This window comes from Anser cygnoides, chromosome 1 (genome assembly GCF_040182565.1).
Source record: "Anser cygnoides isolate HZ-2024a breed goose chromosome 1, Taihu_goose_T2T_genome, whole genome shotgun sequence".
NCBI lineage: Eukaryota > Metazoa > Chordata > Aves > Anseriformes > Anatidae > Anser > Anser cygnoides.
Window position 1 is genome coordinate 39884212 of NC_089873.1, and position 12437 is coordinate 39896648.

Genomic DNA, 12437 nt, shown 5'->3' on the forward strand with positions numbered 1-12437 from the left:
ACTGGAGTCCAAGACAGCACCACATTTACTGTCTGCTTGTCACTTGTGACAAACTGGGGTGGCCTGGAAAAACTATGGGTTGCATATGTCAAAGCAAAGCTTGAAACATAGCCTTTTGCTGTAAGCGAGAAAGAGGTCATGGGAAGTTTTTTTTTGGGCACTGTGTATCTTTGTTTCTCTGCTGTGAGGTTTTTGTTTGTACAAATTAAGCCTGTGATGGAAGGACTTGACAGAATCTGTACTTGTCTTGTGCAGGCCAGGTTTTCCTGTGGTTGGGCATGTGGGCAGATGACACTTCTGAATACGGGAATGGAGCCTGGAGCTCTGCTGAAATAGCTGTGTGAACAACAATAGCAGCTGCTGCAGCTCTTGGCATGGCAATAATAGCTACAATTGCAGCTGTGACAGCAACAGAAACCCCAGGAAAGCCAGGAACTCTTTCTGGCTGCACAGTCAGTGACTACCTTTATGTTGCAGAAGATTCCTTATTAGAGCACATGGCTACTTAAAATCCAAAGAAGTGTGGGCCACTGAGCTGATGGTACCCTCCTTGTTAGACTCCCATCTGTGCAGTGTGCAAGGGGCTGGATGCTGGCATAAATCTACGTAATGTCACCTTGTGCTCTTACTGGCCTTAAGGAAGATGGAGCCAAACTTTTCTCAGTGGTGTCCAGTAGCAGGCACCCACTGAAATACTCGAAAATCCATTTAAGCATAAGAAATATATTTTTCACTCCAAGAGAGGTCAAACACTGGAACAGCTTGATCAGGGAGGTTGTGGTGTTTTTATCCTTGGAGATACTCAAAATCCAACTGGACAAGGTCCTGAGCAATCTGTTCTAGTTGATCCTGCTCTAAGCAGGAGGGCTGGACTAGGTGATATCTATAGGTTCCCACCAACCTCAACCTTTCTGTGATCCTGTGATATTGCAACCTGAAAGCAAAGAGTTATTTTGCTCTCCATCTTGAATAACGACATGCTCATTGTTATGCAATGACAGTTTGCAAAAGAACAAGGGAGAACGGCCCAAGAGGAATGTCTGGGAGATTGGGAAACTAGCTAGAAAGTGGTAAAGCATCTCAGGGATTAAATTGCTCTGTGTGACCAAGAAAACTCTCTGTTCTCGTGAATGGGACTCTGTGAAAGGGCTGCAGTGGGAAAGGAGTCCCAGGAAGAGTCCTGTGGGAACTGTTGAACACTCACCAAGGAATCTTCTGGCAGAAGCTCATTTCCTATGTCTGGTGGAAGGAGAAGGAAGCTGCAATGAACACGTTTCCATCAATGGAACATAAACTCTCAAAGCTAAGCCTGGTCATTGTCTTCTCATGTTTTTATTTATTTATTTATTTATTTTCTTCTGAAGACATTGTATCCAGAACACTGTGATGTTAGGTATAGGCATTCAGGCTCCATTGAGCTTCAGGCATGATCAAAAATTTGCTGGTAAATGATATTTGAAAAGGGTACCTTTATTATACCTCATCGTCTCCAAGTCCAGTGTTGGAAGCCCCAGCTGCTGCTTTTCTTATTAAATAATGGAAAATATCTGTCTTTTCGCTCAGGTTTTGAGTGAGCTACAGTTCCCTAGACAAATACTGATTACCTCAGCACAAGTCTGGCAACAATAACCAGTCCTAATTAAATTGTCTTTATCTACATTAAAACATTTAAGAAAATCAGTCTAGAAATAATTTACCACTTCCTGGATATTCTCACAGCTCCATCACCTTCAAACATTTCTGCTGAGTTTCTCTGTGCTAGCCTGGCTTCTGCTAAGTAATCCTCTTCTCCTGTCCTTCTTATGTAGAACACTTTTGCCATTATTTTGAGTCGTGGTTCCATGTTTGGCAAAGCAACTCTGGCTATGTGCATAGATACACAAGCCTACTGTACTAGACCCCTTCTTCCCTCACAAAGAGTGCCTGGAGTGACTGCTTTGCCTTCCTGATCGTTTTTGACACAGCCCACTCCTAAGTTAGGTCGAAGTGTTCACACAGGGATCACTCTGTTCACACAGTAGCTGTTCCTCACCATTCACCTCTTATATAGAGTCTCTAACAGTACCACATCTCAGCAGCTTAGTAATTTTTAATTTCCACACAGTGTTTATATTCTCCTTGAGTGACTGTACAAATTGATGTGGGAATGCTGGAAGCTTAAGGGAAAATGCATAGGAGAGCACAGGTTAGAATTTAGGGAGCCTACAGATGCACTGTAATTAGCAGTCAATTAGCATGCTTTTAGCCGTGGAAACACTATAAGAAGCAGCTTTCAGTAGTATTAGATTATGACACTACCTTCAAAATTTCATCAAGGATCAAGATCCTGCTGTGCTAGATTTTTGTAGCCTGGTCTGTAACCCTGGTACATAAGCCAGTCTCTTGAAAGGCAGTATCTTGAACCGGCTTTCCTTTAAATGACCAAATTCCTTCAAAAGCAGCTATCAACCCTAATTTGGGTCAGGAGTAAGCAAGACTTTCGCCCACCCTCAGATGAGAAAAAGCAAAATCTGTCTTGCTCAGAGCAGGATCTTCTGTAAACACGTTAACACTGGGTATGTCTAACTCCCACACACTGGTGTTGGTCCCTCTTTCAGCTGAGAATCATGCTTCTCAGCTGAATCCGATGCTTTTGTAGCTGTTTTCCTGTGTCTGCCAAGACACCGTCCTGAGCAAAAGTGATACTGAGCAATCTGACCCAACTACAAAATCTGTCCTGCTTTGAGTAGCGAGATGTACCCGACAACCTACAAAAGTCTGTTTTTCAATGGTTAAAGGTACAGTATGGACATTAATCTAGCTAAAAAGTTTTAAATTTAAGAAGCCAGAAGCAAATTATACTGCCATTTTATGACAGGCAAAAAAAGCCCAATTACTTTTGTTCCTTTGGAGTAGCGAATCACATCCCTGTGAGCATCTCATCCACATATTTTGGGTAAACAAAGTTGGGGTTACACAATTTGGGGGATACACTATTTACTCAAAATATTTTATAAGGTGTTGGAATAAAACAAATGTAGTCTTAAAAAACAACTTGATTTATGGCTGTACGCAGAACCAAATATTTCAGACTTACTGAGTTAGAGGTAATTCTTTTATTTAATCAGACTTTAAGTTAATTTTTTATATTTAAATAGTAACACACATTATGTGCTTTTCCAGGTAAAGAAGATGAATCAAACTTTGCTGATATCAGCAGGAGAATTGTTTCAGTTTGTAAATCTGCATGCATCCTAATGCTGAACATTTGCTAACGCTGTTGCCATTAAAATTTGGCTTTATCCCATTATGACTATGAATGTGTTAGGCGTTGAAAGCCAAGGGAAATCTCATCTGCAAAATGCTGTATTTTTTACTGACAGAAGAAATCTGGTATTAGGGCAGCTTGATGGTGCGTATGGGCTGGTATTTCCTTAGTGCTGATGTTGTGGAAGAATGGAAAGGAACCAGCTGGAGAGCGATTTGATGTCAAATTTGCAATAAAGCACAAATGAAGCACAATCTCAAAGCGATTATGATTAAATCTCAAAGCGGCTCTGTGCTTCTGAAACTACCATCAGGGGGCTCAGGAAAACGCCTCAGTAGGCCTCGGCGGGGCGGGGCTGCTAGGAGACGTGGTTGCTAGGGGCGGGGCTTCGATGGGGGCGGAGCTTCGAGGGGGCGGAGCTTCGAGGGGGCGGGGCTTCGATGGGGGCAGGGCTTCGAGGGGGCGGGGCTTCGAGGGCGGCCGCCGGCAGGCGGTCCCCACCCGAGCGCGCATGCGCCGGCGGCCGAGGGGCTGACGGGGCTTGTTGTGGGGCGGGGGGGGGGCAGCACGTGAGGAGCGCAACGTCACCATAAACACTCGTAGGCAAGATGGCGGCGCCTCCGAGCGGCAAGGTAACGGCCGGGACGGGACGGGACGGGGGCGGCGCGGGGAGGCCGCTCCCGGCGGGGCCCGGCCCCTCTGCGGCCCGCTCCGCCGGTGCTGGGCCTCACGGCTCGGCCAGGAGCCGCCTCGGTGCGGTGGGGCGGCCTTGTGTCCGCAGGGGCGGGCGGGGGAGGTGTGCGTGCTCGGGGGCTGCTCGGGGGGGCTCGTGACTGCTCTGAGGTCTGGTGGGGGTCGAGGTAGGCGCGCTGACCTGCCCGCCGCTGCCAGGCAGGTAAATGCAGCCCTCGCTTGTGTGAGGGAAGGCTGCTGTTACGTTCGTTCTCTGATCAATCCTGAAATTGAAGCAGACTGTTTTTGTTCAAGGCTCTTGGCGTCTTGATGCAGGGATGCTCATCTCACTGAGGAATGTCGTGGAATCACAGAGTGGTTTGGGTTGGAAGGGGCCCTAAAGCCCACCCAGTTCCAACCCCCTGCCATGGGCAGGGACACCTCCCACCAGACCAGGTTGCCCAAAGCCCCATCCAGCCTGGCCTTGAGCACCTCCAGGGATGGGGCATCCACAGCTGCTCTGGGCAGCCTGTGCCAGGGCCTCACTGCCCTCTGAGTGAAGAATTTTCTCCTGACATCTAATCTAAACCTACCCTCTTCCAGTTCAAAACCATTCCCCCTTGTCCTGTCATTATCTACAGGAGTAAAGAGCCCCTCTTCATCTTTTTTATAAGAACCCTTTAAGTATTGAAAGGCCACAGTGACGTCTCAACAGAGCCTTCTCTTCTCCAGGCTGAACGTCCTCTCAGCTCTCTCAGACTTTCTTCATGGGAGAGGTGCTTCAGCCCTCTGATCATCCTCATGGCCCTCCTCTGGACCCATTCCAACAGCCCCACATCTTTCTTGTGCTGGGGGCCCCAGGCCTGAATGCAGCACTCCAAGTGGGGCTTCATGAGGGCAGAGTAGAGGGGGACAATCACCTTCCTTGACCTGCTGGCCATGCCTCTCTTGATGTCTTTCCAAAAAGTCTGGAAAATAAACTTTGAAATCTTGCTGCTCTTTAAAAATCCAACCTAAATGAAATTTGTGATATTTGACCATTAAAAACATTCAGTAGCTTATTGGGTGTTAGTAATTATTTTCATATTTTTTCACATTTTTATTAGTCTGTCTACTTGGGACTTTTGTAAGTCTCTTAAGTTGCTGCAAGATTCTGTTCCAATTATTCTGCATCTACAGTGCTCCTGCAGCTTGTTAACATGACTTCTCATTGTGCCCTTAGCGTTCAAGCACTTTAATTGTGGTATCTCAACTAAGTAAAAGCTCTTGATACAGAGAACAAAATGACAGTTGTGTTTTCTAAAACCTCACAAAGTCGCTGATTTGAAGTTTCGCTGCTGTCATTAGAAGCAATTTCACTCTTCTGTGGCTTTCCCCACCTGCGTGTTGCACTTCTGCTTGTTTGGATGCTGTACTCGTTTGATCTCTAAGTGATTTGATTTAGCGAGCTGAAAAAAAATACATAAAACTGTGAATTTATTTTTGGGTGGGTTCATTTTCTTTAGTTTGGGGAATGCGCTGGACCACAATTTTTTTCTTTGGACGTCAGCAGAATTCTAGACGGGCTCACAGAGTAGTAAACCTTCACTCCAGGTGGAATGAACAGTGTAACTTGGTACAGACTCAGTATTCTCATATAAGGCATTCTGCATTTTGGTATGTTTCGAAACTACGAGTGTCCTAAATCGATTCCACTTTTCCTTCTGGCTATGCGGTGTTTTAATGAGGTATTGCAGGTGGTAGGTGTCTGGAAGAGTGGTGGGTACTAGCTCGTGGGGTGCTTTAGTCGCATTTGGTGTGGTAACATGAAAGTGATGTATTCTGATGTATAAATTCTTTTTTGAAAAATATGACACCAGGTAATTCCATAGAGTGCATGGGGTGATAGATTAAATAGCTGGGATAGCCTGCATTGTCTCAGACTTCATGAAATCTTATTTCAGCAAACCATATAAGGTTGAGGGTTTTGGTTGCACCACGTTCACTTTCCTCTTCTGTCATGTTTATTTCCCAGACATCGTTAAAAGAAATGGATTCACAACTCAGCTATTTCATATTATCATCTCTTTTTGCAGAGCTCTAGTTTCAGCTTCATATACGAATGTGGTATTAACTGTAAATTTAGTCACCTCATGTAACTGTATGTACTGCTTACCTTAGAATTTTGTCCTTTTTTTTTTTTTTTTTTTACTGTGAAGGTTCTTTGGTTCTTTTCAGTGCTTTTCTATATACAGTTAACTCAATTCCAGAAGACTGAGGTTATCGCCGGAGTTCTGGAGTCCTGACTCATCCTTTATTAATGACCAGTTTATTAAAGAACAGTGTGAACTTCATTTTTTTTTGCCCTTCCTTAGAGCTTCTCGGTTTTTCTGTGTGTAACTTCGCAGTAAGGTCTTTTGGTTTCAGTGCTTCTTACATGAAAGCAGGTGTATTACCTCTTTTTGTTGCTTAGCAAGTGGTATTTTGTTTCCCTGATTTCAGAGAAGTCTCTGGACCGTCTCTCACCCTTATAACAGAAAACTATGTTAGAAAACGAGGCAAAAAGTTGTGTGTGGGGACAAGTATAAATTTAGCCTGTCAGTGTATAGGCTATTATTACAGCCGGTCTAAAGGCAGAAATGATTTTTGTTTCATGTTCTTGGAGTTGAGTCTATCTTCAGCATATGGGCTGTTAGATCTTCCTCAAATTACTAGTTGGCACACGAGCTGTCAGAAGTTGTTTTTCATTTGCTTGTGCCCTTCCTCTTGAAGTTAAATCTTGGTCTAAGCTCAGCTATTTGGCTAGTGTAGAGCAACTACAAGTGTTCAAGTAGTACCATATGTGTTACTAAGCAGTAATGTAAATGCTGTAGTGTTTGGGGGGGGGTGTGGTTGAGTTTTTTTAATGTTAGGATCAACAAAGTTTTACAATACCGTCTGCTAAAATGAGCTTTGTGTCCTCTAGGTAGTTTGTTGGCACGTATGCAGCAGACTTTTAGATGTAGATATACTCTGGTGTAAGCAGCGTTTTGTTGCACCGTCAACTAGTTGAATTTTGGGGCTTCAAAACTCCCATTCTGTGGGTTGTACTATGTTATGAAGCACTTGATTTAAAGTCTTCATTATATCTTTTTCACCCTTTATCATTTACTATGGATAGAATCGTAATCATTGCTGAATATTTTGTACTTCATACGTTTTACCTGTGAACAAAGCCTCTGCCTGCCTTTGCCTCTTTTTAATTTAGTTAACGTTTCATTATGTTTGACTAAAGCAGTTCACTGATCATTCTGAAATTCTTATATATTCTTTCCGTTTTTTAGTTATTCATTAAGGGCTTCTCTTGCAGAAGGATTTGTGGTAGAAATGCTGTGTTCTGTCTCAAGCACTTACTCTACACGTGTATTTTCGCTGATACCCCACAGCTGTTGCATAAGTAGCAGAAATACCTGATTCCTGAAACTTGCAGAGGCAGAACTTGAAAAACTTACTGTTGTAAAGCAGGAAGCTTTTTCTTACGACATGTGGTTCCCACTGTTGGGAGCTTTGTCATATTTATCACAATATGAATATTTGTGCTTTTTTCTGCCCACTTAGAAACTTGGTGTGAGAGTTTCACGCTTCTAAGACCAGCGGGGTGAGAAATTTTACTGTCCTAGGAAGCAGGTTGAGCACAGGCGCAGCAAACACGACGTACAAGGGTATGGTTTTGTACTCTTACTAAACCTTGAATTCAAATGCCAGAAGTTCTTGGGTATCTTTGGAGCAAAAGATGATGTTGGTCAATAATGTTAGCTTGATGCTTGGCAGAGCACTTGAATGTAGTGGTCTCTGGGCACTGGAAGCGGGCTGTTGGTGCAGTTTGGACGTGCCCACTGACAGCTCAGCAGTGGTTGTGTGACTGCGCTCTGGGGAAACCTCAGCTATTCCAGAGAGGGAGGTGGAAATGAAAGCAGCACAATGCAGATCTTTAAATTGAGATTCATTTCTTCTGACAGCTTATTTTAGAGCTTGGCTTTATTATGTTTTGATGGTGTAAGGTATCTCAGAACAGCCATTGACTAAATTGAATTTATTCTACTGGCCTGTAGTTGTTTCCTCAGTGTTGCATCTTTTGTTCTGTTTACCTTCTGTCAGGATCTGGAAATAACAGATAGAGCAGCTGATTACCATCTTGTTAGTATTTGCAGACAGACCAATTTTTTTACTTAATTTGTAGTCTGGGGAGCATTCAGACTTTCTAACGGAGTTACTTTCTTATGAGCATGCCTGCTTGCTACTTCAGCTGTTGAATCCACGATGAGGTCCTTTACCTGATGCTATAATATAAGGCAAAAATGAAAGAACCGCTCTTGAAAAGTTGTTAGAGACAAGACTCGCACAGTGCCACAATTGCTCACTGACCCCAGCCTTGTGGCGGTTTCACTGCGTAAGTGCTACCGGCTGTGTCTGTCATAAGCTGGATGGCATCTGGTGGAGTGACAGCGGTCCCAGTTCGTACTCTGGCAGAAAAGGAGAATGTGATCAAGAATATGGGGAGAGAATATGAAGTATCTGAAAGATGGGACTAGTTCGTAGAGTTGCAGTGCTTCTCCATTCTCTGAAATGTCCTGTGTTTGATGGGTTGTTGGTGTGCGACAGAGGTAAGAGGGGGAATGTGAGGTACTAACATTGCATGTGGTATCACAGAAACACAGAATGGTTTGGGTTGGAAGAGACCTTAAAGATGACTCAGTTCCAACCCCCTGCCATGGGCAGGGACACCTCCCGCCCCATCTAACCTGACTTGAACACCTCCAGGGATGGGGCATCCACAGCTTCTCTGGGCAGCCTGTGCCAGTGCCTCACCGCCCTCTGAGGGAGGGATTTCTTCCTTACACCTAATCTAAACCTACCCTCTTTTAGCTTAAAGCTGTTACCCCTTGTCCTGTCACTCCACTCCCTGACAAACAGCCCCTCCCCAGCTTTCCCGTCGGCCCCCTTTAGGTACTGGAAGGCTGCTGTAAGGTCTCCCCAGAGCCCTCTCTTCTTCAGACTGAACAACTCCCAGCTCCCTCAGCCTGTTATAGGAGAGGTGCTCCAGCCCTCTGAGCATCCTTGTGGCCCTCCTCTGGACATGCTCTAATACATCCATGTCCTTCTTGTGCTGGGGGCCCCAGAGCTGAATGCAGGCTCCAGGTGGGGTCTCAGGAGAGCAGAGCAGAGGGGGACAATCCCCTCCCTCGCCCTGCTGCCCACACTGCTTTTGATGCAGCCCAGGACAAGGTTGGCTTTCTGGGCTGCAGGCTCACGTTGCCAGCTCACGTCAGCTAGTACTTTGTGCCCAGCACAGACAGGATGGGAAAAGGCAAGTAAGGAGGGCAGGAGTGCCCTGCTGTGGGGTCGCTCTCCTTTTTTGTTGCATACACCTCATTGTCTTTGGATGCAGTGTTGTCAGTCTCTCACTAGATGGTTGCAGAAGGCCGTAAATTGCCTTTGAATGACAAGCATTTAATCCAAAAACCTTGCTTGTGTTCTGGCATATGTTGTAACTGTTGGTGTGGTTTTGGTGAAGGCCTTCTGATGGATGTCCCTGGCAATAAATGCTGTAAACGTTGCCCATTGAGTCCTTATTGTAAGCAGCATAATGAGCTGGAGATAAAAAAAAAATAAAATAAAAATCCATGTTCTGTCCTTACAGCATTAAGAATGATACCTCCTGTTTCTCAGAAAATGTTACTGGGATAATAGTGGGACTTCAGAAAGTTACTCTGCTGGACAGGGATTGTAAATACTTGAACAGTTTTCCATAACCTGAACGAGCATAAGCCGTGATGCCTCCCAGAGGAGCACAGCAGAGGGTGCTTCTCAGGGGGCTGTCTTGGGTAAACTGAGCCGACATCCTGCTTCTTCCTTCTGCTTTTCATAGGAGGTGGTAAACAGCTCTTCTGCGGCTTTCCTGAATTTTGTGCTGTGGTTCCCTGTTTCTGTGGACCCTCTGTCAGTTTACTTGGTAGAATAGCTGCTGTCCCCACGTGGCACAGAGTTGTTCATGACAGACTGGGATGAATTGTGAATTTGCCTTTGACTTTTGTAGTACTTAGAGGGAAAAAAACAAACAGGTCAAGCAGTGGCTTTTTTCCCTGTAAGTACAGGAAAAAAAACAATGAAACAAACAAAACAGGTGGCTTAATAGTGTTTGGGAACTCTTGCATCAATTTTTTATCTTTTGGTAAGGTTCTGCATGAAATAGGCAGCGTGTCTCATTTTCATTCTACAGAATTAGGAAAATAGATGTAGTACAATTTCATGCTTACAGCCGGCAAGCGTGAAATTTTAAGATTATTAAAAAATACTTAAAGATTTTTTTTTCTCCACCATTTTTTTTAGGAAACAGTTGCCAACTGAATGCTTTTACAGTGATAGCTCTCCTTAGATGATAATACTTATTTAAACGTTTGAGGAACTTAAGGATATCATAGATGGATAAACCTGGATTTGGTTACACTTATTTTACTGTGGTATTAAGGAAACTTTTTCATAGAACTGTCTGTAAGTTATAAGATGTCTAAAAACCTTTGAATTATCATATGTGCAGTTGCAAGACAATTCAAATGTATTTAAAATCAAGTTATTTGTAAAGTTGTTTAGCTTGTCACGTTACATCTTCATTTGTTTTAGTTGCATTTGTGTTGAATGTTCTTCCGTTCATTCTTCATTTTATTTTAGTTGTGGGACCAGCAGGGTCTGACTTCTTATGTGCGTAGTAACATCTAAGTCTGAGGAACTCTGGACAGTCCAACATACACTTTCAAACAGGCGTAGAAAAAAGCAAGTACAGTTGTTTAAATCAGTATAGTTAGGTTGGACAGCTTTGGATGGACAACTTTTCTGGCCTCAAGCAGGTAAGTAACGTGCTGCTTTGCTTCCCTGGGGTTTTGTTTCCATGACCCATCCTTTGACTCTGCAGAGCACGGCTTTCTTACTGGTGGCCGTGGGGGTGGACGAGTGGAAGGGCTGTAATATTCGGATAAGGATTACCTTTGGGTTTAAAATCCTAGGGGCACGTCAACTTACCTAGTCACCTTTGTTGTGCGCTTATTAACCCCAACTTTTTCATGATGGGGTTGTTAATGTATAGATTCAGAGGAAGTAAAAGCGATGGCTTTAATCATACGAAAAGAAAACGAAAGATTAAGCTAGATTCCACCTTCTTCTTCTCTTTGAAAAAGAGACGGATGAAATATGTAAAATAAGGAATAGTACAAAACCAAGGTGAGCTAGTAGCACGCCTTCCTGCCTTGTAATACAAGAAGCATAGTCAACGAACTGAACAGGTGGGGCTCCTGAAACTGCTGAGTTCTTCCACATAGCGGATTACAAGACCTTTCTAGATCAGACCTGTCACTGAAGCCAAAAAGTTATCAAGATTTAAAGGATAACAGGATGCTTTACTGCACAGAGGGTGTTGACAGGTAACACTGATAGGATTAAGTTATGTTTTGGGGATCACGGTTACTTTAACTGCTAATAATGGGGCAACTGGAGCTCATTATGCTGCCCTGCTCATATCACTTCCTTCACTGTCTATACGTACCAGGAGCTCACTACATAGATTTTGGTTGCACATCTTACGCAAGTCCTAACTATTTTAATGATGCTTCTGATTGTTCTCCAGCATTTGCTGTCTGTTCTCCCTCATCTTCTTTAAAGGTTCCCGTCGTACGTGTTCTGCAGTAAAGTGCTGTTCAGGCAAGAGACAGTAGTTGCTGCAATTGCCTGGTTTTGAAACATCAATTTTCTTGGCCGTTCAAGAAGTCTGTGTGTGGTGATGAGACATTCGCCTGATCGCTGGGCTGCGAGGCACTGAGCAAATACCTTTGTGGGCTGCATGGTGCACTGGGTCAAGTTGTGCAGTGTTTTAGTAGTTGTCTACTGAGGGATGGCTTTTATTCAAATCTAACTATTGGTATACTGGCTTTTAATTTAGTAGTTTTCTTAGTACGTGTATGTGTAATTTAACGTTGCTTTCCATCTTTTAATTGACTAATAGCTTGCCATTGCCGTCATACAAGAAAACAAAAATAAGTCACAAATTACATCTTGCTGTAACGTGCTGTAAGAATACTCATGGAATTTTTGAGTTCTCAGCTCGCTAAGAACATTGTGTGAAACACAGCCAAGTGTAGCCAATCTTCAAGTGCTACCACTATAAAATCATACTCTCAAAATCAACTTATTCAAATTCAGTTATGTAATTACTTCATAAAGTGCAGCTAAAGAGAGCAACTCAATATTTCAGATAATTCAAATATGATGACTTACAAAATGTTTTGTAATGGAATAAATTGTTAATGCACTTTCTAGGTATTCTTTTGTAAGATTGATGCCATATTTTTCTTCAAACTAGTTATGTTATTGCATCTTCTAGACTACCACCTATGTGTGACTCAGAGTCCCAGAATATCCTGAGCTGGAAGGGACCCACAAGGAACATCAAGTCCAACTCCTGGCCCCACACAGGACCACACAAAAATCAGACCCTGTGTCTGAGAGCGTT

The 12437-nt window shown here is 43.6% G+C and overlaps 1 protein-coding gene across 1 annotated transcript in view; it reads left to right on the forward strand.

Annotated features, from left to right (window-relative positions):
- The first annotated feature begins 3724 nt into the window (after positions 1 to 3724).
- TBC1D15 (TBC1 domain family member 15) overlaps positions 3725 to 12437 on the forward strand; it is a 33049-nt gene continuing 24336 nt past the window's right edge. The window contains exon 1 of the mRNA XM_048065402.2: positions 3725 to 3879. Coding sequence (XP_047921359.1) covers positions 3856 to 3879 — 24 coding nt within the window. The 5' untranslated portion in view covers positions 3725 to 3855. The remainder of the gene's footprint in view (positions 3880 to 12437) is intronic.